Genomic DNA, 23,051 nt, shown 5'->3' with positions numbered 1-23,051 from the left:
GCCACTGTAGCATCTGTAGGAGTAATAAGAAGCAAAATTGAAATTGAAACCAGACATTGAAATTGTCTCTGAATGACTTAATACAAAGTGTCAGTCCTTAAGCCAAGCAGTTTTGCTCTCGTGTGTTTTCATAGTACCAGGTTATCAAGGATTTTATATATTATATATTTATAATATATTATATAGTGTATATTAATATTATGTATAATATATAATATGTATCATCTTCAGGTGGGAAGGGCTAAGGGAAAGCTTGTTCGCAGCATCTGCCCAGCTGAGCTGCCACTCTGGAGAGAACTAAATGAGAGGAACGCAAACCTTATTACACTTCCCCCTGTGCCCTGCACACACATTCCGTTTTCTTTTTCCATTTTTCTTTCATCAATTGCACCGTTCTATGGTAATAAATACATATTGATTATACAGAATTTTTTTAAAAGTTAGCCAAGAAGCTGAAAAAATACATAATCCCACTTAATACCCAGAAATAAAATCATTCTTCTTTTCAGTACATTTTCATGTATTTAAATCTTTAAATCTAAGATGTTATATAATGACTAAAAGTAATTATAGTCACAAAAAAATGTATAGACCTTTTAAATGTCCTTTCCTTTTTAATATAGTGGGCTAGGATAAAATATAATTATGTGTTATAAATCACTATAGTGAATATATTTATTTACCTTTTGATCAATTTTAAGATAAATATTTAGAAAAAAACTGATTTGAAGGTTGGGTATATATTCTTTTTAAAGCTATATAGCATGTTAGAGAAAAGACTGAAGGAGCTGATGGGGCTTGCCACCCCATAAGAACAACAACAATATCAACCAACCAGACACCCCAGAGCTCCCAGGGACTAAACCACCAACCAAGGAGTACCCATGGAGGGAGCCATGGCTCCAGCTGCATATGTAGCAGAGGATAGCTTTGTCAGGCATCAATGGGAGGAGAGGGCATTGGTCTTTCAAAGATTCAATGCCCCAGTGTAGGGAAATTTGAGGACAGGGAGGCAGGAGTGGGTGGGTGCGTGGGGAAATACCCTCATAGAAGCAGGGGGAGGGGGGATGGGATAGGGAGTTTCTGGGGGTGAATCTGGGAAACATTTGAAATGTAAATAAAATGTCCAATAAAAAAGAAGCTATGTAGCTATTTCCCCTTTATCTTAACAGAATATTAACATGAAATTGTTAGATTTGCTGACTTTTGGTCCCACCTGAACTATGACTCTCTTAGTCTACATAAATGTAAGCCCCTAAACATATTCATAATCTTATGTCACATTTTCTTGTGTCTTTCATAATCTAATTTGTTCTGTGTATTGTAGTGTTATATATTTTGAGGCAGTGGTTATTTGGAGACAGGATCTCAGTATGTGGTCTCTGCTGGTCTGGAACTCCCGACCTTCTTGCTTCTGAATCCTTCAGAGTGATAGAGTCACATGAGTGTCAGTTCACCCTTGGGTGTGGTGCTGTCCTGATGAGAGTCTGGATTGTGTTATCTTCCTTTACAGAGTATTTTGTTTGTAGAAAGCAATAATGTACTGACAGATCAGCTTGTTGTACTTGCAACTTGCTTTTAGAGCTGTGAAGACAGGCCTCAAGCCTTCTGATATGTGGCTCTTTGTCCTACTCCAAATGCCCAATTTTATATGAATGGCAGTATCTTCTAATACTGAGAGGCCTCTGGACTCTCCACTTAGACACAGCATTGAGGGAAAGAGGAAGGATAAAGATTTGCCCTCACATGGTTCTCATCCCTTATAATTACAGCTGTGCTTCGTCTGCTGACACCCGAAACAAGTTAGCTCTTGTATTTTGTCCTGTTAGATCATTGCTTATCTAGGATGGTAAGACTGTGACTCATTGCTATGGCATGGACCATCACATTGCATATGACATATATCCATGTATCTGTGATGAAGGACGAGTGGAGACAATACTACCTGGAAAACCGGTCGGAATTCTAACTGTGTCTCACTTTTCATCGTTTCTTCTTTTTAAAGATACTACGAGGCCAAAGCGTGACTACGAAGTCGACGGCAGAGACTATCACTTTGTCATTTCTAGAGAACAAATGGAGAAAGATATCCAAGAGCACAAATTCATAGAAGCTGGCCAGTACAATGACAATTTATACGGAACCAGTGTGCAGTCTGTGAGATTTGTAGCAGAAAGGGTACGTTTGCCGATCCTCTTACGACTCACCGAAAGATTTCTGGTAGCACACTGCTTTGGTCATTGCTCCTTCTTCATTGCAAATTAACATCCATGCAGAGACTTACCTTAAAGAACTGTCATTAATCTTTAAATTAAATATAATATTCTGGCTGACTTGCAGATGAAAGGAACAGAGGACAGTGATTAACCAAAAACAGTTAACACCGGCAGATTATGGGGAACTGGCTTGTTCCTGCCTCACTCTCCGACTCATGTTAATAAGACTGACTATGCTGGATATGCTGAGGGCTTTTTCTTTTTCCTCTGAAAACTTAGAATTGTCATGGTGGAAGGAAGCTTGATGAGAGAAGGTCTTGTTCCCAGAAAATTTGACTTTGAAGGGGCATTGATACAGCAGTTTCCTTCTTCTTGACAATAGCAGAAGTATGGAAAAGAGGGGAATAATGAAGGGAGTCTAGGATAGGAACCCACTTTTCCTGTGCCTTTAAGATCTTCCCATACATAGAGCCTATCTCCTAGAGCGACGTATGAATACTCCATAGGAGGAAAACAATTGTCTGCTGTTTGACTCAGTGTGGCCCCTCCTTTCGATGTTACCTGCCTTTTGCTATACTGACGAATTAAGCAACTCACTTCCTCCACAGAGACCCAACATAGTAGATATATAGTTCTGTTTTTAAGATGAGTGGGGTGAGAGCAAACTGGAAATCAGAAAGAAAGAAGAGACGCATGGAAGATTGATAGACCTGGGACAACAGCATGAAAGAAAACAAGACATTTTTACCAAGAGCATCTCCAAAGCCAGGGTGTGCAGGGGGTTGGGGGGAGAGGGGTGCGGGGAGGGTGTCCTCCAGGCAGGAGAAAGAGATAAAAAGAGCTGCTCAGCAAACCCTGCAGTGTAGATGCTGGCAATTCTACCTCCTGGAAAATTCCTTTTAGATAAACAACCTGAGATCTGTACAGTAGCCTTGTTTTGGAAAAGGATTTTCTACCTTTCCCCAAAAGACATCTAACATGCCAGACCCAGGAGCCACCTAGGGGAAAGAGTTTCTGTATGAATTTGGACTCCTCTTGAAGTCAGAAAGTCTTTTTTTTCTCCTTTCTTGAAACCCCAACATTCATCCACTCTACCAGGGTAGGAGTAGCTGCCTTGTGAATTCAGTTTAACCCAGCAGAGTGGCTGTGTCCTAAGCCTCCTGAATAACCCACACTGCAAGTAATGGGTATTAAGGCATAGGCAGGGAGTAGATTGGTTCTCTCATTAGGAGATGTCCTGTATCATGTGTGGCTTCATGCAAGTGCCAGGACTAAAGGCAGGCACTAAGTGGTGCTTGAAAACTTCTGATGTAGCTGTCAATTTGCCCATAGGCAACCAAGGGTAGGAGCATCAAAGCAAAACCTTTGTCCAAAGATGTCCCGCTCATCCTCATTCCTAGGTGGGCACTAGAGCTGAAAAAGAAAAACAACAACCACAGCCTCAGCTGTGCCATCATCAACACTGGCTAAGGTCCTGCTCCTGGGCAGACACCATGACTTACACAGAAGCAAAGAGCACCATGACTCCTGCTTCTGCCTTCATGCACGCTCGTCACTTTGCTACCCGCCCCTATACCTTGTCAAGACTGGCAGGGAACAGCAGCAAGGAGGATTGTTTGCATTCTGCTGTCCCCCTCTCTCCATGCAGCACCTGGGGTCATATGACTGGTCAGTGGAAAAATGATTTAGAATCTCATTACCAGAGAACCAGAAATGTCCCAGATCTTTGCTAGAAATAACATCGTCAATACCAGAGGAAACACCTATTGCTAACCAGGCAAAAACTCATATACATAAAATAATTTTTTAAACTTAAAAAAAATTGCAGTCAATAGCCTCAACAACTGATTAGGTCAAACAGATAACGATTATATAAATAGTAAGACATGGTTTGTTTGTTTTTTGTTTTTTGCCCCAGTCAAACAAAAAATAAGATAAAGCACAGAAGATGGGAGGGAGCTTCAGGTTACAGAAGAAAACTATACATAAGTGGCTTTTAGGGCCCCAAAATAAGTATGACCAAAATACAATCTTACTGCAGAACATTGTAAACAGGATACCAAAAGTACAAAACAATTTTTTAAGCTGCTAGAAAAATGGCAAGATGATTATCATAGACTAACAGCAGATTTCTAAACAAAAATTCTATTGTGTAACAAGGAACACAGTGAGATGGCCCAAGTTGGAAGACAAAAAACTGTACCTAGCAAGATTAGCCTTTAAAAATTAAAGAGAACTGGATACTCAGCAGAAGCAGGAAACATGGAGGTATTCATGACTGTTAGCCTTCACAGAAGCCAAAAAAGGATAAAAGCAAAACCTAAGCCAGGTGTGCTGATGCCTGCTGTAACCTCAGCATTTCAGAGCTATTGAAAGTTCCAGGACAGCCTGGACCACAAATCAAGACTCTACATGGGGAGAGGCTAGGTAAAGAAAGACAAAGAACATCACTATATAGTACTTAAGGGAGTAATTCAAGAAGAATATATAAAGATTGTACATCTACATGCAACTAATGTCAGAGGGCTCACTTTTATAAGCCTGGCTCTGAAATAGTGGCAGTAGAGACATGAGTGAGGCTCAACTACAATAGCAGTTAGAGATGTAAAGTCAGGCTCTAATACAGTAGTAGTAGAGATATCAACACCCTACTTCCATCAATGGAATAAGATCATCCAGACCAAAAAGGAAAAACAAAATCAATGGAGTTAAACTATATTATTAGTCAAATTGATAGAACAGACATTCACAAAACAATTCTACTCAAATTCAAAGACATTGAAATGTTACTCTGGATGTGTCATGAAAATGAAGAACACTAGAAGCAAACATTAAAAGAAATTTTATAAATGAAGACAGGATTGACTCCAGAAAAACATGTAAATATCCCCCTAAAGTAATTGAAGTTAACAATGCAACAAACCAAGGATATAACAAAGGAAAGGAAAGGAAAGGAAAGGAAAGGAAAGGAAAGGAAAGGAAAGGAAAGGAAAGGAAAGGAAAGGAAAGGAAAGGAAAGGAAAGGAAAGGAAAGGAAAGGAAAGGAAAGAAGAGAACTAACAGTGAGCAGCCACTTAGAAAAGAAAAAAAAAAAAAACAGATTTCCAATAAGTAACCAAACAAGTTACTAACTAAAGAAGCAAGAACACCAAGTAAGATTAGTAAGAGGAAACAAATAGCAAATGCAGTTATGTGAGAAGCGCATGCTACAGAGACTACAGAGACAATACAAAGGATTCCTAAACCAAAGAGTTAGCTTTTAAAAAGTAAAATTGACAGAATATAAACTAGACTCAACAAGAAAAGAGAGATGACGTCACTAAAAGTCAGAGGTGAGTCAGGAGACACCCCATCCTATGCCCCTCAGAAATGCAAAGGAACACTGGAAATTTTAAGGAAAAACTGTATAGTAATAAACGAGAAAATCTCTATGACAAGGAAATTTTTCTGGATACATATGGCTGCTTATCAAAATTGAACTGTGAGAACATAAAAACTTTGAATACAGCAATCACAAGCAATGATATCTAAACTGATAATAAAATGTCTCCCAAAGGGGGCTTATGAGACCCCACTTCTCTCTAAAGATCCAGAGACAATCAATGGTTGCAGGGGAGATAGAAAGTTTCTTCAGTGTTGTAGTCACACATAAGCTTCCCATGCTCTTGCAAATACCACTTTAACTGTGCTTCTATAATCAGCCCTCTTCAAACTCACTAAGTAGAAGAGGCCTGTTGGGAAGGAGAGAGAGACCTATTAGCCATTGGAGTGAAACCAGGGAGGATAAAAAAGACTGAGTATGATTAAAATATATTGAAGAGTCAAAAAATGGTAAGACTTCTTATGCTCATGGACTAGAGAAATTAATATTGCTACAATGTCCACACTACCTATCCTCAGTAATCTTGATTGCCAATTCGATGGAATTTAGAATCACCATGGCAACAAACCTCCTGGCAGGTCTGCAAGAGATTATTCAGACCAGTTTAATTGATATGGAAGCATTGTTCCCTGGTGTCCCAGACTGGAGAAAAGGAGAAAAGGCTGAGCCCCAGCAGTCACCTCTCTCTGTTTCCTATCTGTGACCAGCTGCCTCCTGCTCCAGCCACCAGGACTTCTCCGCCATGATGGATTTAATTTGTTTCTGTCTGCTCTTGTATTGGAGCAACAAGAAAAGTAAATAATATACAAGCCAAAGTCACAATACAGTGAAGCACACACATAAGAAAAGGAAGAACAAGCTGGGCAGTAGTGGCACACGCCTTTAATCCCAGCACTTGGGAGGCAGAGGCAGGCGGATTTCTGAGTTCAAGGCCAGCCTGGTCTACAGAGTGAGTTCCAGGACAGCCAGGGCTATACAGAGAAACCCTGTCTCAAAAAAACAAAAACAAAAAAAGAAAAGGAAAGGAAAGGAAGAACAGCCAAAGCAAAAAGAACAAAGATTCCAATTCTCAAGCTCAAGAGATGGAGTATAGCCAGATTAATTAAAGCAAGAATGATTTTGATTTAGACCAAATATCAGACACACAGGCCAATGGAACAGGCTAGGTTTGCTGAAATAAACCAACACATTAGAGCCAACTGTTCTCAATAAAAGTACCCAAAATACTGAAAAAAAAAAAGATAGTTTATTCAATTCTCCTTTATCATACTTTTTAAACTGGATACCTTCATGCAGAAATATGAAACTTAACCTCATTTCATCCTGTATAGATAGATATCTTGTGAGAGGGGATTGTGGAGCTAAATGGGAGACCAGAAATTCCTTAACTTCTAGGGGAAAAAAAGGACTTCAAGATATTGGATAAGGCCTTAATGACCCAGGAAACATTTTTTTTTTCCTAATGGATAGATAAAATTACATCAAACTAAAAAGTTTGTACACAGCAAAGGAAGTGCTAGGAGGATAAAAAGGCAAAGAAATGCTGGTATTGTGTAGGGAGTATGAGAACAATCATAGCCATTGTGAGCAAAACTTAAAGACCAAAGCCAGGTTCTGGGGAGATGGCAGTTAGGCATTCTTCTGGCTCCTGAATAAAACCCGAATTGGATTCCCAGCACCTATAATTGTCAGGCACCTGTAACTCCAGCTCCATGGAATCTAATGTCTCTGACCTCTGCCAGCACCTAAAGATGTCCACATACCCAACACAAACACACATGCATACACTTAATTAAAAACAATAAATCTTGAAAACTAAAACTAGATCTACTTGAACTATCTGTCCTACTGCTAGCTACATATTCAAGAGATATAAAATCAACCTATCAAAGAAAATTTTCCAATCTATGGTACTGATGGCAATGTTACTAATAGCTAAGATATAGAATCAACCTAGGTGTGTGAAGCAAATAAAGAAAATCTAAGATAGATAGATAGATAGATAGATAGATAGATAGATAGATAGATAGATAGATAACCTATCATCTGCAGCACAATGAATGGATCCAGGGGATGTTACATAGGTGATATAAGCTATTCACACTAAGACAAGTTCTACATATTCATTTTCAAATATTAGACAGTACTTACCTCAAAGAATAGTAATTGCTAAGAACCAAGGAATGTGTTTGATTAGGCAAGGGTAGAAAGAGTACATTTGACTTGATCAGTGCACATAGTAAGCATATCTGGAAATATCATGTTGAACCCTGTTAACAGATAGAATCGAAACCTTCACAAACATAACATTAGGAAGTTTAATGTCTGAGAACATACTAGAATACTTCTAGTTTCTTCTTCCCAGCAGGTAGACTATCAAGCTATATGGATTGTTTCTAGTAAGCAACCTAGAAAGCTGCCATCTATTTTCCTCTTTGAACATGTAAACACGGCCTGCATTGACTGAGAAGAATACTGTCTAGTGCATAAGGAAACAGCATTACACCTTTCATGTAACCAATGTGCTTCACAGCTAGCAACCTTTGGATGTATTCCTTAAGCGATAAGGCGTGGAGCATCCTGGTGTTTCTCATAAGTATTCAAGCACTCTCTGAACTCTTCATCTTACACAGATAATGGGCACTTTCCATGTTTTACTGACTTAGGATGGTGCCTATCTACATAAACATACATTTTCTTGTGTAAAGTTCTCTTAGCCTCAAAGTAATAAGGCCATTTCTCCCCAGGAGGTAGAAGGAGATGTGGCAAATCATTGTACTTTCCCAGAAATATTTTATGAAGTAGCTCCCGGCACTGAGCATCCACAGCTTTGGAAGCCAAGTTAAATGAGGTGTGTTATAAAGGAGTAGGCTTTCTGTATCTGTTAAAGAGCAACTGTACATACTCACTGAAAGAGTCAGCATGGAACCATATCAAACTGGAGGTTTCTTCTGTGTCTGCCTTCTATCATGTATGTATCAAGATAGAATGCACATAAGCCCTGAGCGAGTGTATAGAATTGCTCAAGGCCCCTACGATCACCATTCCTCCAGGTTTAACATTGGTTAAAATGATGAAATGTCTACTCCAACTACCAGTTCTACCCATGCTCAAAAGCTGGGCTTCAGTCTTCCTACTAGGGAATTTGGAGTCATTGGTCAATAGTCCCTAAGGTTTAGTCTTTTCTCCTGTAAAACACAGTCGGTAATACCTACCTCACACTTCAAATTATTCTTTCAAGTGGGATTTTTCCCAGTCTTTAGAAACCTAATGCTTCATACCTGTGTCTAAAACATGCTTTATTTTATTTCATTGGACACTGGCCATTTTTCTTGATATTTTTAACCTGGTATTTTTCTTATCTTTCTACCAGGGCAAGCACTGTATACTTGATGTATCAGGAAATGCTATTAAACGGTTACAAGTCGCCCAGCTCTATCCCATTGCCATCTTCATAAAGCCCAAGTCTCTGGAACCTCTGATGTAAGTAGAGGATAACTCCTCATCCAGAACCCTGCTCTGAACACACAGTGAGCGACAGCAGAGTTTGTCATAAAGGCTTTCAGATTGGAATGCCAGTGTGATCATTAAGCCTTTTCCTTTTTTAACATATAGATAATAGATTTATAAAGTATTATTTTGTATTATATTACTATATACTTATATTATTTTATATTGTTAAATATTTGTTAAATATACTTACTATATAATTTTGTTATAAATATGTTACAAATATGAATATTATTTATATATTTTATATTATCAAATATATACTTAATTGTATATATATTAAGCTTTTTGAGTCAATAACTCTTCACTACTTTCCAAATTGTTTTCACCTTCACATTTTCTATTTGTTAGCAGCTTCATTTGGTCTAAGAGGTTTATGGAGGGATTGGGCAGTTATTTTAGCTTCCATTTTAGTTTTTATCAATCACAGAAGACTATCGTCTTTGTATTGTTTCTTAACTTTGAGAACAGTTTCACAGGTAAATCTTTAAATGTGTTATTTTGTTTTTATAAAGGATACAAAGAATATTTCAGAATTTTCCATTGACATTCCACATTGCCTTTAATAAAATTCTGACTCTACCCTAAGACATGCAGACCCTGGTTCTTCACGGAGCCTTCCCTAGTGACATGACTATATCCTTAATTCATCATCTCCACATCTATATAAATACATAAGTGTGGGGAAAACATGGTTCTGATGTTGTTTCAAGGCATTTTCAAAGGTCTAGTAAAATACTTCTCTTCAAAACCAGTCAGCAAATTAGGCAGATATCCATGATCTGACAGTTCCCACACAGCAGTGAGGCTACTGTAGGTAATGGTTGCAGAGCAAAGAGGCAGCAAGCAGAGACCTAAAAAGTGGACAATAAGGCCAACTTTTTTTTAACCAATGATCCTTCATATAATCTTAGCCCACGTTGCTTGAGCTCCCCAAGGTTGAACGATGTCACAGAGGCTCATTTAGTCCTTAGTACATAGTAAGTGCTCAGGAAATATTATTATTATTGCAAAATATACAGGGTTACTTTTTATGAATCACTAATTCAATGTGTTATCCTCATAAAACACATAAGCAGCTTCCTGGAGAAAGCCAGAGATGAGGTCGGTGCCTCTGTTACAAGAGCCTGGCTTCAGCACTGCCTCCAGGAGAGGCAAGCGCAGGCCTTGGGAGAATGTTGTTGGGCTGAACCATACACAGCACACTGGAAAACAATGCTTATGGAAAGATGGTAAAAATAGAAGGTACTTATTCCCAGAGATGGAAGCCATTGCTTTCTGAGGATATCAGCTACCTGTTTGGTCTCCTCTGAGGATGAAGCTGCAAATTGCACCACAGTAGTTGGACTGGCAGCTGGGAGGATAAACTTCAAACACATGGTTGACCTCTGGGGAAACCACCAGAGTTGTATCCTAAAAACAGAGTACCTCCCCAGAAGTAAAGGTAGACAAGGGCTTTTGACAAAACAGAAAAATAAAACTAGGAAGTAAACATAAAGAACATTAACCCCAATCACCACATAGGAAATGTGCATTGATGATAAAATGCTGTTCTAACGGTACCAGTTACTGTGCGCGGTGTTTCATAAAGTTAGTTAAGTGACCACAATGTCATTATATAAACGTGATTTATAGTCTGTAAACCGCTACACAAAGCCATGCAATGTTAATCTTACGAGAAGAAAAGTGGCACTCTCCTCTTGGGAACAGCATCATAAAAGCTCATTTCAGAAATAGAAATTAATCCACATCATAAACACAGAAGAGAGGGATGACTTCCTAGGGAAGGAAAGCCTGAGGGACCAAGAGCAGTGGCACTTTTGGTCCAGTGTGACGCTGGGAGACAGCCCATCTGGTGCTCAATGGAAGATCTACTTCCTTCCATAACTACCAGATGATTCATGTAGTTCTGCCTTAGGGCCCTGTCACAGACACTTATCACCAAGGAAAACTAAGCATGCCAAAGGCTGGATGCCACAATGAGGACAGTGTCCTTGGCATAATTTGCTGTAGCCATATCCATGGATCTCCATTGCAGTGATGCTGACACTCAGCCTGCTGCAATCTCATTACTAAAGGCTGTTGTTTGTGGCTCACTCTTTCCTGGGGCTTTTACTTCAGGAGCAATGCTCTCTTGAATTGCCCATTCCCCAGGAAGGAGCAAAGCTCGGTCAGCTGGAACAAGAGCATAGCAGCTGTCACAGCGAGACAGTGACACACCATCACACACATTACCTCTCCTGTTCATCATCCACAGAGAGCAAGCACACAGCTGCATCTGAAGAGGAACATAAATTCAAGGGCGTACGTGAAAGAGATATTTTCATAATATGCTGCCTCCTGACTGCTGTACCTACCCCATAGCAATGGGAAGTTTTCCTATGTCTGAGTACCCTATCCCCACTAATGGTCTTTCATGGCTTTGAACCCATGATGCATTGTATGTTCCTCTACGCCATAACCATATTTATTTCCCTCGTTCACCATTTAGTCATTCACTCACTCATTTGACAGTTATTGAATCAAGCTCATGTCATATGGTAATAAACAAGCCATAGGCTTCTCCCTCAAAGAACCTGAAGCTTAGGTATGAACTCTGTAAAATGCAATGAGAATACTTATAACAACAAAGGTTCATGAAATCTTACTTTGTACTTCAGTTCTCAGTAACATCGAAACCCATGTCCGACTTCTTTCTTCACATAACCGTGTTTCAGAAGGTACCACGCTTTGGTATCATATGGCATGGTTGACTGTGGTTTAGGAAGGGGCTCAATTGTTTACTCTAAAACTCCTGATTACTTTATAGACAACCTTAAGGAAGCCCCTTCTCTACTTCAAGCCCCCATAAATTGCACTGGGAAAGGGATTGACTAAGCCTAGGGGTTCCAAACCTGGATCTCTGGTGTTCAAGTGACATACAAGGCCCCAATACTTTCAGAAATGTACCTAACCACCCAATCAAAATGTCTTTTCATTTGGTTTAGACCTCTACTTTCAGTGCTAGAGGTTCTGGGAAGATAATACCAATATGGGGTTAGGAATCAATAAATTGATTTTAGAGAGAATTAGAAAAATATGCATTTTCCTCCCACCTTCTTATCCTTGAGACTAGATTACGTCGCACTTTAGTTACCAGAAGATCAAACAACATTCTTCTACATAGTTAATGATAAACCAGGTTAATAGAAAAGACAGTCATAGCCGTAACTCCATTATAATCCATTTTCCCACCCGAACAAAAATCAAGCAGCCATCACGGATTCTTTTTTTTGTTTTTACCTTTTAAATACATTTTAATTTACAAGTGGTAATTCTATGAGTTGATGGGATATGGTATAATATTTTGATTCATAAATACAAAATGTAATGGACAGATCAGAATCCTCAAACATTCTTTACTTTGAATCATTCTGAGATCACGCTAAATCCCTATTAACCACTTAGAAATAGTCAACTATTTTCTGTCAACCACATTGATCCTAGAATAGTATTAAAGGTTAGAGGCTATTCCTTCTATCTGACTGTACCCTTCACCCTACATTAGAGATCCTTCTAGACCAAGCTCCTCTATCCTAGTTCACCATTTGATTAAGTAGCTCAGTTATGGTCCTATTTGGAAATATTGTGGTCCCAACACTTGTCAGTGACTCTGAATCCAGTGTAGTTCAGTCCCTCAGCAGACACTTGTGCTGTCATCTGGTCATAAGAACAGGAAGTCTAGAGTTCTTGTCACTATGGGCATGACTCAATGTTTGTACAAGTTGAGTAGTTAGAGCTACAGAACTCCTCTGGCATCTGCTCCACTCTGCATAATACTCAGGAAGCTCTGTGGGTTTCTGCTTATCAGACTTGCATGGGGGGGGGGGGTGAACGGTAGACGTTAAGAGGGATGGAAGCAAGATATTAATCCTTTTATAAAGGCGGGAAACAAGGCTAGTTCTCTTGGGTATAGTGCTACCTAACAAACCCAGATAGATGCTCATCTTTCCTCCCTCTGACCACTTCTGGAAGAGTGTCTTCAATTCATGCCCTATGTGTATTTTAGAGATGTGGAAATGTCCAACATAGGAAGTTTGAGTTTAGAAATACAACAGAGAGGTTGTTGAAGGGCAGTCTGTTCTGATGAGGAGGAACCTCAAGGGACACATAGTACTCCATTTAAATACTCTAGGGCCTGCTGGAGAGGAAGTTTATAATCCTGCTCTAGGGACTGCAGGGAAGGAAACAGAGGCCACAGATAGCAAGAAGACAAGTTCTGCTTTGCCTCAGCCCCGAGCTGCACATGAAGGCTGTCCTCCAGGCGAGTGGTCACCCTAGCACCTAACCCTCAGTGGCTGAAATGGTTCCACCAATGAGTCCAAGATGACGCCTTAACAGCTACGAGGATTAAACTCTGCCTCCTGCAGGGGTCATTGTAAAATTGTGGAAATTTGGTATACTCTCTTTGTGTCCTAATATCAAACCCTCATTTTCTCAGGGAGATGAATAAGCGTCTGACAGAGGAACAAGCCAAGAAAACTTATGACCGGGCAATTAAACTAGAACAAGAATTTGGAGAATATTTTACAGGTAAGTTTCCTTGGTGCCCTGGTACTACAAGAAAAGGTGATAAATTGCCTGATGCTGTATTTAAAATAGGCTCCATGTCTGATGAAGCTAGACCCCAAACCCTTCCAGGTGAGGCTGTCTTTACTCTTATCTGCCTTACCCACTTGGTTTAGAGCTCTGAATTCTCTCCTCTCTGAGTTAGCTCATTTCCAGTTCTCCACTGGCCCTAAACCATGAGCAGCAAATGCCCTGAGTTATCTCCTGCTATTAAGGAGATCTTAGGCATGCTACCTCATTAAACTGTCTCCCTAATATTTTCAGAAAACTTAAAAACGAATGGTTTAAGGCTCAAAATGAGCAGTGTCTACAACAGTTACTATCCTGCAGTCTCTGCCTTGAAGACCTCCAGACCTATCTCCTCAATCAGCATCGTGAGCAAAACCCACTTGGAGATGCTTCAGTTAACACTGTTTCAAGACTAATAATAGCTTTGATTTAAAAAAAAAAAAAAAAAAAAAAACAATGTCTTTGGCAACAAGACATTTTGGGAATAGAATAAGAATTTCTTGTGGATGTCCTGAGTTCCCTCTCCTTCTCTGCTCTGACAAAACACTGACTAAATCCAGAGAGAAACCTGTGTTGGGGGAATTTAATTCACAGCAGATTCTTAATGATTGATAACAAGATACTAAGTATGAGGTGTAGCACAGTTAGCAAAGTGACTTTCATAAGGCTCAGCGTTTGATCCCAGCATCCTCCAAAATAACATTCAATACAACAACTTCCCTCATGAACTACTGGCATGAAATGAGAAGGAGATTGTTGCAGTTACCTTGACTACCAAAGTCACCATGAGCATGGCACTGTGTAATTACTTGTACTAGAGTTAATATTAAGGTTTCTCTTAGTAATGTGAGTGATTTTAAAAGAGGATTCAGGTGGGAAAAAATCTAAGGGCTGGAGAGATAACTCAGCAGTTAAGACCACTTGCTACACTAGAGGACCCAAGTTCAGTTCCCAGGTGGGAAAATTAAGTCAAAAATAACAACTACTTGACTCATAGTTTGCACTTACGGGTAGATTACCATAGTGTGATGTGAAGATTGTTTTTGAAACATAATAATGTCAACTCTACTTCAATAATAATTTGCCTTGAAGCTCTGGGGGCCTACGGATCGTGCTGACGGGTTTAGGAAACCCAGCTCCACAAGAGCATTTACTGAAGGAAGCGACAAAATGTGTGCCAATCTTCAGAGAGCCAAGTAGCTTAGTCATTTACAGCTTAGTGATTTATATTCCCTCTTATTTATGTTCCTTATCAGGTATTCACAGTATAAATAGTTCTGTGAGACAAAAAAAAAAAAGAAAAAGAAAGAAATCCTAATTTACCAAATAACTTGGAGAATAAATGGTGTTTCTCAGTAAACTGAAAAGGTTAACTAAGCTTGTCCTTCAAAACTCTTACTATTTCCATGTCTACAAGACCTGAATTTCTGTCTTAATTAAAGTATAGAAACTCTACAGCCAAACAGGGAGCCTCAGTCTGAAACCACTGTATCTTCTGCTCCAGTGCCTGGTTCAGAGCGGCCATCCATGAAACAAGGTGTTGCTAGAATTGTGAACAAACACAGAAAGCGCTAAGATTGGGACACAGTTATTGCTGACCTAGGGCATGGAAAGAATGCCATTTTTAAGCACCACTGAGGTGACCACACTTATGTAAACAACCTGCATTTTCCCCCCTCACATAAAGGAGACATTAGGCTTTCGGATGAGTTGTCTGCCACTGATCCCAGCTTCTGTTGGGTGAGAGATAACTGTCCTCACCCCCAAGGCAGTGCCTCCTAACCCTTGCTATTTATGTCTTTGCAACAGCTATTGTCCAAGGAGATACCTTAGAAGATATTTACAACCAATGCAAGCTTGTTATTGAAGAGCAGTCTGGACCTTTCATCTGGATTCCCTCAAAGGAGAAGTTATAAATTAGCTACTGCACCTCTGACAACGACAGAAGAGCATTTAGAAGAACAAAATATATATAATCTAACACTTGGAGGCTTTTATGTTTTTGTTGCATTTATGTTTTTGCAGTCAATGTGAATCCTTATGAATGTACAACACAAACTGTGTGAAGCCATGAAGGAAACAGAGGGGCCGAAGGGTGGGACGGAAAAGACATCACAGTATGCAGGAAGGCTTGGGTTTGCTCAAAGTACCAGGTATAGGGATGAACCTCTGATGGGCTCTCTGCCCTAGAGATGGGCAGCCTTCTCACCCCAGCCGATGTCCAGAGCCGATTTAGCTGCTGAGCTCTCTGTGTTTGCTTTAAGAAAAGTTGCCAGCACTTGAACCTCACCAACCTACCCCTTACCCACCTCTGTAATTGGTACACTTCGAATTTTATAACTATGCACATCCTTTGATTTGCTAACAAGCAAAGGAAATAGGGAAAACAGAAAGGAGTCCCTTTGGAGACGACATACTATCAGGGGAGGATGATTGCTTAGTTTCCTTAGCTGGCATGAGCAAAGACAAGTGTGTCCTGAGTGGAGGACTAACCTTACAGAGAAGGAGATTCCACCTGGCCTAGCTTTATGACTGTCAATTGTCTATTTTGCCATTTATAAGCTGAAAGAAGGCACTAAAGATGAGAATAATTTATACAATAAATATATTAAATGTATAGAAATGAATTTCTATAGGTTAAAAAGTTTTGTGAAATATTTTGTAACGACTAAAAAACATTGAAAGACTAAATGTACGCACTCTCAGCAGATGATCAAATTCAAGAATTTGAGGCTGCACTCTCCCTTTTGTTGCCAATGATCCATTCAGAGCATCTGAGTTCCCTCCAGGTCTGACAAAGACTTCCCTTTCACTCCCCTCCCACACTGCCCATGCACACTAGCACACTAGTGATACACTCTTACGGAACACACTCCTTAATAAATTACCCTCATGGATAGTTTTGGAAGAGATTTTTTGTTACAATTCTCTAAGCCCATGGCTTTTCAGATACAAACTCATGCAAATAATTGAAAGGGAAAGATTGCTTTCCTCTAGTTAAATAGCCTGAGCCAACCACTCAGATAGTCAAATAACATTGTTCCTAGTTACTTGCATACAGTTCAAGAACTATTCAGTATTCTGGCAAACCATAAGTCATTAGAATTATCTTTTCTTTGTTTCACAGAGCAATTGAAGTGTTTTGTAACAGCCCTAGTTGGCATTATAGGGGGGAGATCTGTCCTAAGATGCACTATTTCTCTGAGGAAGAGAAAAAAGAGAAGTTATCTAGTTGGGAGTGGTGAGGGACGCACTTTGTTTCAGTATAGAGGGCAAAGAGAACCACAAGAAAAGGACGATTTATGGCTTTGAGCTCAACCAATTGAATTGCCTTCCTTAGGGCTGCACCTGGACCAAGTTTATTTTTCTAACAATTATACTAATAACGATTTTAAAAGAGAAACCTCCCAAAGCCTATAAGCTGAAACACAAGAGTTAGCTTCCCATTTTAGCGCTGATGGTGTCATCAGCCCTGGTTCTGCCCCAGGTGTTCAGAGAGAGACTTTTTAGTATTATTAATAACCACTCAAGTCTGGGTTCTATGCATGCCCAGATTAAGCCCCATCGCCTTATTTCTGGGGTACATCAAGACCTGGCAGGGATTCTGCCACACTGTGCAGTCAACCAGCCCATAGGCTGGAGTATAAGAACAAAAGACAGAGCCATCAAAGTGATGGGGCTTCTTCTAAGTTAGACCATCAGAGCTTAAAACTGAGAGTCTCTTTCCAAAATCAACGGTCATTCATCCTTTACTAACTAACCATCTGCCCAGCTGCAGTCACCCAAAGAAAGGTTAAAAACAAAAGTAAGCATCTACCTATAGTCTTGAGGCCGCCTTTGCCAAATGAAGAGGTACCAAGCAGTCATATGTATTTTTTTCCCCTCAATTTTCTAGAGATAGCCTTAGAGGACTCAAAATGCTAAAAAGACGTGTCCATGTCTGCAACTCACCAGTTTCAGGTCACGGCCAACTTCCATCAATATAGCTCTCAGAAGTTTTCTGCCACTAGAATGCCATTCCTGATCCCAGCTCTCTTTATAGGCCACCATGATGACTTCTTTGGTTTCTCCACTGAGCATGCAACCATTTACCTTAGAGGACTGTCATTAATGAGTAGATGTTTTCTCTAGTTGTGTGACGTGCTTTCCATTTGATAGTATTGCGTGGCTGAGTACAATCCAATTGAACCACAAACCATTGGTTTTTGTAGTAATATAATTATTTATTTTCCCAGTATAGATGCTTCTGGATTAGCATTAGCACTGATTTTTTATGTAGATTTATATAAATATAAATACATATATATTTGCTTGACGAATCACCAAGCACATTGGTGAGAGGGTCTTTTCCTATAGAATTCACTCATCCGTTTTGTTGTGTTGTCCTGAGCTTCCCAATGTTGAGGTCTCTATGGCTCCAAAGAACTGGTGTATTTTGCAGCAAATCCAATGGCATATATGGAAATGGCATGAGAGTCACCCAGATCACATCTGGTGCAAATGCACCTGGAGCCTCAGGCCAGACTGGTGCTAACACTGCAAACTTTGTCCGGAGCTCTCTCCAATCTGAAGGCTCGCTGGGGGCACAGTGTCACCTTCACATGCTGGGCCCTTTCGGAAAAGTGCCAGATCGTGTCACTGGTGCTATTTTTCATGCTCTGGTACAATGTGTAGCACCATGGGGGTCTCAGCTTTACCAAAACCGAAATCCCACCTGTCAGTCAGTTATTGCTGAGGCATTTGCTTATTGCTCTTTTCCATGAGATATGATGGCCTATTCTTTGAAGGCCCTTTCTCCCAGACCCAAATTCAGGGGTTGGCTCTATCCATTTTGCAAGCCCATCTAGGTGAAGCTGCACTTGGGTGCCTCTGTGAGCTGTCTTAGACCCTACTGCCAGCCCTTCAGGACGGAGTCAGCGGATGCTCTGTATACCTCTGGCTCTCATCTATTTCTCCTCATTTCTCCCACTCATCTCCTCTCATCACCTGTCATTTTGACCCTCTCTTATCCTTCCTGGGTTTTTTAACTTGCCCCTCTTCTCTCCTATGTCTTTCTCTATCCATCTCCCACTTCTCCATCTCCCATTCCCCTTATTAGTCCTTCCTCCCAGACCTGACGGCCCTCTTTTCTCCTCTCACATAGTTCTGATCATCAGTACATCCCGCTCCTAAGTTTCCTTGTCCTATAAAGGGCTCACGGCTGATTCAGACAGCAAGTCCATACGATGGACTCATGACACAAATACTTGGGGGTCACCATTTTACTCACTCAGCCCAGAAAGAAAAGCTGAGTGTGAGGCCCTGCCCTGGAGCCAGCCTGCACCACTGCCTCAGCAGTGCTGATGCAAGAGCTGTGGGCCCCCTAGCACCTGGAAGCCTCCGCCTGGACCTTCTCCAGGAACTCATTCCCAGCACCGCCCAGGTTGAGGATGCTTCCTTTCAACAGAGGCAAACTCTGGCCCCAACAACAATTCTAACGAACCTCACTGAAGCCATGACACCGCCCTGATTTGGAGAGAGATTTTTTTCCCCCTCTATATTATTCTTCCCGTTTCCATGTGAAGCCCCTCAGCTTTTCAGCTGGTGATTGCTCTGGTGAGACTGAATGGACTTGCTAGTGAAATGACATCTTTTTTTCCTGTCTTGGTCCTGCCTAAAATTCCTACACAAAAGCATTTAAGTCAAGGACTAAGGCTAAATTTATTATCCTAATGTGTCACTCCTGGGGAGACATCAGTTCCCTTAAAGCATGTGGAGTTCCTCCTGTGACAACTGATTTTCCAGGAAACTCCCTAGAGAATTCTGTGGATATGCATTAATTATTTAAGGGTATGATATATATGGTATGCATACCATGTATACACATTACCTGAGATCAGAGTCAATGTTGGAAACACATACACACTTCAGTCTGTAAATATTCTTCCTCACTGAAACCTGTGCTTCAGAAACCATTTCTCGTACAGCTGTGCAGTTTCTTGTAGCAGCTGAAGACAAGCTAAGGCAGGCAGCGAATTTAGACTGAGATCAGCTGAAAGAGTACAGTTTCTCCCTTGCAGCTCACAAGGACAGACAGCTAAGTGGCAAGGTTGACTCCCAATGGGATGGCAAACTTTTCTTCTTTTCAAATTTGTGTTTCCTAAGTGTATCTTAACTTCTGAGTGCACCAGGTTGTACCCATTAGATCCTTTTACTATGACAATTTTGTGCTTCTCTCTGACAGGATGTTTCTCCATCAAGCTGTAACGAAGGATGGGAAGGGAGGGAGGGGGAATTACTCCTTGCCTGGCTGGAGTTTACAGAGGCACTGCACAGCTTACACTCCTGTTAAGTGTAAATATTCAACACTTCCATTCCATTTGTGTAAAAAAATAAAGCACACACGATTATAAAATCAAGATGTATATTTCATACTCCATGTGTCCGTGAATATTTATTGCGTTTCCAGATGTCAGTGGAGGCCCCATTGTAAAAATGCTTGATAGAGTGTTTATAAACATGCCGTGCTTTTCTTATAAAAATATTAAAACATTTTTACTTTATAGCAAAATTATATTCTACCAAAGCATAATTGTGTTATTTCATAAGAGAATCACTCATTTCTATTTTTATCCATTATGTCTGATTTCAAAGCAAAATTGCAGTCAGAGTACGTTTACACTGAAAAATATTGGCACTGCTGAGAGGAACTGACAGCACTGCATTTGCATATTTTTAAATATTTGATTATCATCTTGCATTCTTTTAATCAGAGTTTTTTCCAGGAATGAATAATGTATTAAAATTATTAAAAGTTAGGCTTTCTAAGACATGCTTCTATATGAAGAAAAAATTCCCAGTATCAGAAAATGCTAAGAATAAGGTTATTTTTCTTTTATGTCATACCTAAGACACAAAGAAAGGCCTAATTTGGAGGCACAATGTCATTATACACCCTAGGGCCACAAAATATACCAGCACATCAAAAATGCCGTGTGAAGGAATCTATATCTGCCAGCCCTAAATTCTTTGGTTTAAACATATTGTCATCTTGGCTTTTAGGTAATGCAGGTGTGAAAGCTGAAGGGCCAACAAATTCCTCCCATGGATAGGGTGAAATGTCTCCATCAAGGCAATCGCTCTCAAGCATGACTTGTAATACGTTATCGCTAATTGGAACACCGATTTCAGAATCCAACTGATCATACTATCCTGGTCATCACTGCCAGTCACTAAAAATAATGAATGATACAGTACAGGGGTAAACAGAGCCTCTCGCTTTAACACATTGAGGCTGTAAGACCAGCACAGTACAGACCTCTGATTGCAGGAATCCTCTTACTATTGATATTCACGTAGCCTTGTCTGCTTTACTATTAATGTTATTCTTCATAAAAGCCAGATTAATTTCAATAGTAAGTGTCAGTTCAGAAGAAAACAGCTGGAGGAGGTGGCCCTGAGTTTTGTGTCCTATTTCATTTTCACATTATGATCTTTCTAGAAGTCTTAGAAACTAGAAGTGAACTGCACATCTCTGAACCTAAACAGGCCTATCTAAGAATCGGACCTATGTGTTAGCAGGTACACAGACCAACTATGCAATGATAGAACTTAAAAGACCAAACAAGGAACAAAACCAAGACAGACCTGCCAAAAGGAAGTACTTGCTTTCTTGATATAACCAGACACAGTCTCCGGAGGGAAAGGTGTCTTCCAGTGGTCAAGACAGATGCGGCTTGTAGTATCAACCCCCTGCAACTCACCTTTCTTAGGGAAATGTCAAAGGCAACTCTGCTATCATTAAACTGACCTCTCTCTCCCTTCAAACCTTACAACTCAAGTGTCAGACCTAGGATCTGTCAACCAATTCTGCTTAGCATACTTAAGACAAAGTTAGAATAAGTCAGGGAATTTTGCTAACAAAGAGAAATAAAGGAAAATCTTATCTATAAGTTTAGTGCCCAGCTCCTGGTAAACTTTGGCATGACAAAGGCCATCTTTTCTTCACTTCCTGGGAGTTCTCCCCACTACAGTAGCCAACTCAGAAGCAGATGTATCAGGTGAGCTCTGTAATCTCCATCTCCCTTTGCTCCCATATCCTCATTGCAAATGGAAGCAACTCACTGTGATTAACTGTGATTGCTTTTTCACAGTAACCTAAAAGGAACAAATGGTTTACAACCTATCTCAATGTTCAAGGGCAAATTAATGTGAGTCCCAAGCTGGGTACCAGTTTCTTCCTTCCCTTCTAGCCACCTTATCTTCCCAGTTCTGGTTGTATGGTTGAATAACTGATCAGGTAAACTTCTGTTCTTTACGGCCTGTTTGTGTATGTTGCATGCACAGACCTTATCAGGAGTTAAACACACAAACTAGGATTGCCTCTAGCATCAAAATCTACATCCAACTGAAAGGAGAAGAAAGGAAGGATGTATTTTTATTTTCAAGGAGGCATGAAATTTTAAACTTTTAATTATTAAATAACTAAACTTTTAAAATTCCCTGTGGTCCTCAAAATCAAATAATGAAGAGGTCCCTAGTCTGGACTTGAAGTGTCTCAGGAAGTGAGACACAAACAGCAGATTCCATGAAAATATAAAGGAGTTTGATTAACTTTATTCTCCATAGAATTTTGGGTAGTCAAAATTCAAACCACAGACTATTCAAGAAAAGGACCATGGTCCTGAGGTCAGATTTGAAAGTAATTTAGGGTAAGATTATGAAAAGAAACTGCCTTGGAAATCCTAGAGGAGAGTGTGCTCCAATCCAGGGGCAATTGTATCAGGACTTCCTGGTGAATGGGCTGAGTGACAAGTGTAATCTGTGGAAAGATTACTAAGAATAAGGTGTCATTCATAAAAAGCAAACAATCTAATGAACTGGAGTATAAAGTTGTAGAAAAGTGTGTCGTGTGTAAAACTGGGGTCAGGCAAAGCAGTAAGAATTGGAGTATTTAGGCTGGGGTGGTGATGCATGTCCTTTAATCCCAGTATTCTGGAGGCAGAGGCAGGTATAGCTCTATGAGTTTGAGGTCACCCTGCTCTATATAGACAATTCCAGAACAGCCAGAGCTACATAGTGAACCCTGTCAAAAAAAAAAAGGAATTAAAGTACTCAAGCCAAAATCTCATTCAAAAGTTACCTTGCAGTTGCACAACTAAAATTTTCCAAGTAAGACCAACTAGGTGGCTCAGTGGGTAAAGGTACTTGCCACATAAACCTAGCCACCAGTCCCTAGAATCCACATGGAGGCAGGAAGAGAGGACAAATTCTGACCTCTACACATGAGCTGAGGCAAACATGCTTACACACACACATACACATCATGCATATGCTTACACACACAC

General features: G+C 40.1%; 1 protein-coding gene across 22 annotated transcripts in view; it reads left to right on the top strand.

The window, feature by feature from the left end:
• Dlg2 (discs large MAGUK scaffold protein 2) overlaps positions 1-20,143 on the top strand; it is a 2,003,181-nt gene extending 1,983,038 nt beyond the window's left edge. For 14 of the 22 annotated variants that reach the window (XM_085841534.1, XM_029479404.2, XM_085841522.1 and 11 more), the window contains 4 exons: positions 2,006-2,178; positions 8,972-9,081; positions 13,589-13,680; positions 15,535-20,140. In XM_085841534.1, coding sequence (XP_085697660.1) covers positions 2,006-2,178; positions 8,972-9,081; positions 13,589-13,680; positions 15,535-15,641 — 482 coding nt within the window. In that variant the 3' untranslated portion in view covers positions 15,642-20,140. Of the gene's footprint in view, positions 1-2,005; positions 2,179-8,971; positions 9,082-13,588; positions 13,681-15,534 lie in introns of all 22 variants that reach the window. The other 8 variants (XM_085841521.1, XM_021169152.3, XM_085841536.1 and 5 more) reach the window with 3 other exon arrangements.
• Positions 20,144-23,051: the final 2,908 nt, after the last annotated feature.

This window comes from Mus caroli, unplaced genomic scaffold (genome assembly GCF_978045245.1).
Source record: "Mus caroli unplaced genomic scaffold, Mus_caroli_1 scaffold_8, whole genome shotgun sequence".
Classification (NCBI taxonomy): domain Eukaryota; kingdom Metazoa; phylum Chordata; class Mammalia; order Rodentia; family Muridae; genus Mus; species Mus caroli.
The sequence above is the reverse complement of the archived record's forward strand: the minus strand, read 5'-3'. Positions and strand labels throughout refer to the sequence as shown.